This window comes from Crotalus tigris, unplaced genomic scaffold, assembly GCF_016545835.1.
Source record: "Crotalus tigris isolate CLP2741 ecotype Arizona unplaced genomic scaffold, ASM1654583v1 scf7180000024513.1755786, whole genome shotgun sequence".
In the NCBI taxonomy this organism is placed as follows: domain Eukaryota; kingdom Metazoa; phylum Chordata; class Lepidosauria; order Squamata; family Viperidae; genus Crotalus; species Crotalus tigris.
Window position 1 is genome coordinate 1,386,316 of NW_024100685.1, and position 6,097 is coordinate 1,392,412.

A 6,097-nucleotide genomic window follows, 5' to 3' on the forward strand; every position below is an offset into this window, starting at 1 on the left:
GCCTCCGCCCGCACAGCCCTGCCAGGTAGGCCGCGGGGCCCCGCCGCCTCTCTCGCCTACCCGCCGCCGCCGCTTCCTCCTCCCGCGGGCTCCGCCGGCCTCGTCCGCCGCGTCAGCAAAGCCCCCGGCAGCAGCTGCCCCTCCGCCGCCGGTCGCAGAGCCCTCGCCGGGCGGCGGCTACCTCTCTTCAGGCGCTCCGGGCACCCCAGAAGAGGACCCCCCCACGCCGGCGCGGGAGCGGCGGAACTTCCGGCGGACGCCCCCTGGCGGCCGGAAGTGCGCTGGTGCAGCGGGCGTTCGCGAGGGCGGCGGCTGCTGCTGGTGCTGCTGCTCCGCTCTCGGCCGTCGCTGGAGCAGCCGGGATGCCGCGGAGGAAGGCGGCGCGGGCGCTGCGGGCGCTCTGCCTGGAGAACGTGGCGGCCAACATGCAGCAGCTCTGGGCCAAGGACTACGTCGAGCGCTCCCTGGACGAGCAGCGCTTCCGCTACCTGCTGGGGCCCTTCAGCGAGCTGGGTGAGGCGCCGGGCGGGGCGGGGCGCGGGCGGGCAGCGGCGGAGGGGCTGCGCTGGCGGGGCCCGGCTCGGAGGGCGGCTGCCTGCCCCGGACCGCCGGACGGAGGGAGGTGGGGAGGCCCCTGGAGCCCCTCCGGCTGGAGGGGGGGGAAGCGGGGGAGCGTCGCCCTCCGCGGCCGAGGGGGGAGGGGCGGCCGGCCCCGCCTGGGCTGAACTTTCCCTCCTCCCCCTCCTTCTCTTCCCCCCTCCCCCTCTCCGTCCTCCTCCTTTCCTCCCTCCCCCTCCCCCCCAGCCGGCTGCCTGGTCCGGGAGCTGATCGACTTCCTGGGCAGCAAGCGGCGCGTGACGCGGCCGGTGCTGCACTTGCTGGTGGTGCCGCAGCTGACGGAGCTGGACCTGGGCCGGTGCTCCCAGCTGGTGACCCGGGACGTGGCGCAGATGATCTCCAGCCGCTGCAAGGTGGACGGAGGGGCTGCTGGTGGGAGGGGGGAGGCTCTGGTTTCTGTGGGTCCTCTTCTCTGGCCCCGCGTGGCCCGCCTCTTCCAGCTGGCTTCACCCCAGGAAGCATCTTTGTTTGGCTTGGCGGGTGATGCCTCCTTTCCAGCTCTGGTGCCTCTTGGACTGAATGAGGAAATCTGGCGACATGGCAGGAATTGTCTGGTTTAGCCAAGCTGCTTCTGGGAGACGTTCAGCCCTTCCTTGTTTCCATCCTCAGTAGGAACTCTGAACGCCTAATAATCATGATAATTGAGCCAATCAAAGCAAAGAGGATTTGGGATAAAGTGAGGGTTTATTGATTGATTTATGTCCCATCAGCCGTCCTCCCAACCGTACAGGAGTTAAAATGCAAAATACCAACAAACAACCTCCCAGTATCCAATATTATAACCCGATGGGGGAGGGATACCCCACGTCAGCCGACTGGCCTCAAGATCTAAGCAGGGTGAGGCCAGGAGCCATAAAATCTGCCTCTCTCCTACAAGGTTGTTTCTGGAAAGGAGAAGCAGTTTTTCAGGAGTGGCCACTTCGTGGTTGTCCTCTGGTTTCCTTGCAGCCAGATCGGATGCCAAGGCTGTTGCGCCATTAAAAGTTCCGTCCTGCCTTCGTTTCGTTCAAATTGTGGCCACCGAAAGCACAGACAGAAAAGGTTCCAAGGCAAGGATTCATTGAAGGCAAAATACAAAATAGGCCCATGATTTATGGAAAGCAGACAGAGGTGGGGAAGGATGGGCCCTTTATGACTTGTGGGCTTCAGCTCCCAGAAGTCCTGAGCCTGCAGACCATGGTTGGCTCTAGGCTTCTGGGATCTGAAGTCCACATAAAGGGGCCATCGCTCCCCACCCCTGACTTAAGGGTTTACGTACTATCTTTCAACACTGGTTTTCCAGAGCTACCTACAGCTAGTATAAAAAACATTTTAAACCAATATCTACAAATTTAAAACACTAATAAGATTGGTGAAAGGTAAAAGACATTATTTTAAGCTCTTATTCTTAAATTTTAAAATTAATTTAAATTATAAAATCTGTTAACAGTCCAGTATTAAAATTAAAATCAGGAAACAGGTACAGCAGTGAAATCAAGAATCAAATGTCCCAGGAGAATTAAAATGTCTGCCTGATGTTGAAAAATCTGGGCAGGTCAAGCCGGGCTGTTCCACCCGGTGAGCCCAGCTGTGCCACGAGAGACAGCCGCGTTTCCTGACTTACACCGCCGCCTTTTCTTCTTCCCCTCTGGGGCAGAACCTGTCCCTGCTGTATCTCCAGCGCTGCAGCCGGATCCCCAGCGATGCTCTCGTGGACCTGATAGAGAGCTTGCCTTCTCTCAAGAAGCTGGACCTGTCGGACACCCAGTGCAACACCCAGGTCTTGTCTGCCGTGGGCTCCACCTGTCGGCATCTTTGTGAGCTGAACATCTCCGACTGCAAGCGGCTGTCCGCAGAGTCCCTCTTCCACCTGGCCTACGACGTCACGGCCGGCTCCTTCTCTTGCCAGGGCCTGCAGGTGCTCTCGGTGGATGGCCTGGAGCCCAGTGGCAGAAGCCGGGACCTGGTCTGGGCCTTGGCCTTTGTTCTGTTGGCCCTTCCCGCTCTCCGATTCGTGGAGAACGAGTTTGTTTCTGAGGCTCTGCACGAGATCCTCGGCCAGCAGTTCGCGGCTGCCCAGATCGACCCCCGGTTCCCCTCCCTGGGGGAGCTGGCCCGGCGCAGGATGGCCCTGCGCCCAGACCAGGCCGGCCCCAGGCTGACGCTGCCCCTCAAGGAGCTCCTGGAGGTGGAGGAGACTTTCTTGCCCACCGTTTGTGCCGTCTGCCCACACCTGACCAAAGCCATCGTCCTTCTGGACGACGGTTCTGCCTTGAGCCCCGCCTTCTACACCTGGCACACCCTCGCCGACCTGACCTTGGACTGCAGCAGACCCAGGAACCTGGCGGAGCTGCTGCCGGTGGTGGCCATCATCGGCGCCCAGATGCATTCCCTCTCCGTCGACGGCTTTTACGTCAGGGATGAGTTGTCCTTCCACACGCTGCTCAATCGCTGCCCAAATCTCCAGAAATTCAGCGCCAGCATCTTCCTCTCCCTGAGGGGCCAGGGAAGGCCACCCGCCGAGCAGGATGCTGTTTTGGGCCCCCCCGGCTTCTCCCACCTTTCTGAGTTTACCCTGAGCCTTTGCCATTTGCACACTTCCGCGCCTTCCCAGCCTATCCCGAGATTGAGAGCAAACCTCGTGTCCGTCCTCCAGAACTCCCCCTGCCTGCAGAGCTTGGAGCTCTTCTACCTGCCTTTCTGCCTGGATGAGGTGTTCGAGAAAGTGCTGGAGCCCCGGGGCGCCGCTCTGGTGCACCTCCGCTACCTTTCTCTGCTCCAGTGCCAGGTGTCCAGCAGCACCATCCATCTGCTTCTGGCTGCAGACAACCAGCTGAATTCCCTCCACTTGGACAAATGCCCAGACATCTACCGGAGCGACTATGATGAGTTTCTCCGAAAAGTCAGCCGGGAAGGCCTTGACCTTCACATCGAGTGGCAGTGAAAGCCCGGAAAATCAGCTTTGTTTATACCGAGGCCAAAGTAGAGGAGCCTCTGCTAATAAAGTTTGTATTCTCTCCCACAGTCTGTCTGGCTTCTGTCGGCACTGGGCGCAGAGGCGGGTGGCCTTTGTGGGTGCGATCCGGGAGTCGGTCAGAGGGGGTGGTCTAGCAACAGTGGAGTTGCTGCTTTGCATTCTCCCTCCTAGAAACCAGTCCAAGGCAAGGCATTCCCAGTCTGGCCCCCGTGTTCTCACCTGGGTAGGTAGGTGCACCAAAGGCTCTCGGCAGGACAGGCGTTCAGGAGCCTCCCTCTCCAGCAGCTGATACCCTGCAGGGAGGAAGCAGTTCTCACATGTTGGTACAGGCCTCTGCAGGGTGGCGACACACTTGCCGGTTTCCTTGGCCTGGAGCAGACGCCAAATGGGGATCCTTCCCGGTTGCCTCTGATGGGAGCTCAGGTAGACACTGAGGGATTCAGAAAAACCTGGGGATGATGGAGGCGTTCCTCCCAAGGGTGGCTTAAACTGGAAACCGGGACCGATACCTTGACGCCTGATCGATTTGTGAACAGTTACAGCTCTGAAGCTATTAAGCCAGTGTTTCTCAACCTTGACCATTTTAAGGCATGTGGACTTCAACTCCCAGAATTCCACAGCCAGCATTGCTGGCTGTGGAATTCTGGGAGTTGAAGTCCACATGCCTTAAAATGGTCAAGGTTGAGAAACACTGTATTAAGCAAAGGACCGGAGAGAGGGCAGATTACAAGTCCTCTTTGTCGACTTAAACCAGTCATCACTTCCACGTTATTGGTTACTTCATAATTACAATTCAGAGCATTTACTAGGACATTTATGGGCCACCCACCTCATCTAGAGGCCACTCTGTGATTGATAAAGCGAACTTGCCGATTGGTTTAATTTCATGTGCTTATTGAAAATTAGCGATGGTGCAATACAGCATTTACAGAAAAGCTGTAGAATCTGCAACCCGGCTACTATTTTTACTCTGACAATATGTGGAAAACCTTGATGCCAGCCTGACGCCCTCAATGGCTGGTCTGGGTTCCTGCCATTCATATTTTCACTTCTCTCAGTAGACGTGGAGGTGGGCTCCAGGCACCTGGTGGATTTTTTGGGCTGGATGATAATACAGTTTGCTGAATTAATAGTCTTAAATTTACAAGACTTGCTTATTAAAACTTCTAAATATTGAGTTTCAGATTAAATCCCCGCCCCAATTTTTCTGACAAAAGAGAACCAGAAAATCATGGATGACGTGGAAGCAACCTCAATCCTTACGACGGTGTGCTTTGTGAAGGACATCAGCCTGTCGCGTCACCCGAGACCTTCAGCTGTTCCTCCAAGCCAAACGGGAGAGCGAGGAGCAACGGGGAAAGCCGGCTTCCCGTCCGTCCGTTGAGAAGGGCTGCATTGTTTCCAGCCACGGTCCCCGAAACCCTGCCAAGGAACGGAGCTGGCCGCCCTGCCCGGGCACCCCCTTTCTTGCGGTGGTTTGGGGTTCTTCCCCAGAAGTGGGGAGCTCTTTTCCCTGGAGGGTCTCCGAAAGATGGACCCGAATCTCTGCCACGCAGCCGGCTTCCTGCCTTGCGGGGTTTTTAAAGTAGTAACAGGCTTGCGTGCCACCGAAGATTATCTGCCAGCTTGGAGAGGCTCTGTTGCACACACTCATTTTTAAAGTCCCTGGGTCAGAGTAGGAGGGGCTGGAGGGGGCAGGGAACTCACCAGGCATGGGCCAATTTGCTTTATCTCATCCTGACACTAATGGCGTATTTGCACTATTGAAGCCGCTTTTGTTCTCTTGGCATTTCACTGCGATTGCTGGCTAATTTAGAATTTGCCTCCTGGACCCCCAAAGAATTTAAAGAGGTAACCCCGGGATAACTATAATGAATGGAGAGTTTATAAACCAAGCGTAAGGCTCCTCTGGAACCTCCAGTCGTCAGCCATAGTAGCAGGGAGGACCTGCTCACAAAAGGGTTGCCTTCAATGGGGAGAATCCCACAGCTGCCCCATTTCTCCCCCTGGCCTGGGGAAGATTTACCCAAAGGAAATCAGAGGCTCCGCCAGCGTTCGGGTGGACCCCAACTCCAGGCTTCCCTGGCCAGCAAGAGATTTAAAGCTCGCATCTGTTAGCAGTATTCAGGTCAAAAGGGGGGGGGGTTGGTTTGCCCCTTGTGCTCCGCTTAGGAAAAGCTGCTGATTTCAGCCACCTCCCCTCCTGGGGCCAATCAGGGCAGCTATGTGGCTGGCTTGGTGATGCTCCCCTGCTAGAGCATGAGAGGTGGCTTTTTTTGAGGGGGGGGCACATTTGGCACCTTGTCTCGGAAGCTGTTGCAAAATGCTTCCCCTGCAGGGAGCAGGCTGCATCCCAAAACACCCCCTGCAAGCTTCCCACTGAACTTCCAGACCCTTGAGATACTGTCACTTGGAGAGGGGGAGCTTTTCCAAGGAAAGTTCAGGGTTGCTACAGCCTCTACCTTTTTTAAGAAGTTTGCAGTTCCATTTTGCTTTCGTTTGCAGCAGTAAACTCACTACAGA

At 56.8% G+C, this 6,097-nt stretch overlaps 2 protein-coding genes across 2 annotated transcripts in view; one reads left to right on the forward strand and one right to left on the reverse strand.

The window, feature by feature from the left end:
• The window catches only part of DCTN1 (dynactin subunit 1), a 48,390-nt gene extending 48,190 nt beyond the window's left edge, over nucleotides 1-200 (reverse strand). Inside the window, exon 1 of the mRNA XM_039333824.1 lies at nucleotides 61-200. The gene's annotated coding sequence lies outside the window, so the exon portion shown is untranslated. The remainder of the gene's footprint in view (nucleotides 1-60) is intronic.
• Nucleotides 201-256: 56 nt separating this feature from the next.
• On the forward strand, nucleotides 257-3,621 carry LOC120303906. The gene is made up of 3 exons (XM_039333831.1): nucleotides 257-513; nucleotides 805-971; nucleotides 2,255-3,621. Exons 1-3 carry the CDS (start codon nucleotides 363-365, stop codon nucleotides 3,539-3,541), a joined length of 1,605 nt encoding a protein of 534 aa, XP_039189765.1. The 5' UTR covers nucleotides 257-362; the 3' UTR covers nucleotides 3,542-3,621.
• Nucleotides 3,622-6,097: the final 2,476 nt, after the last annotated feature.

Excerpts from the sequence above, each read along its gene's own strand:
- LOC120303906 (XM_039333831.1), top strand. The coding sequence starts at position 363 with ATGCCGCGGAGGAAGGCGGCGCGGGCGCTGCGGGCGCTCTGCCTGGAG. Across the intron at positions 514-804 it reads GGGGCCCTTCAGCGAGCTGG|CCGGCTGCCTGGTCCGGGAG; the intron begins GTGAGGCGCCGG and ends CCTCCCCCCCAG. Across the intron at positions 972-2,254 it reads TGATCTCCAGCCGCTGCAAG|AACCTGTCCCTGCTGTATCT; the intron begins GTGGACGGAGGG and ends CCTCTGGGGCAG.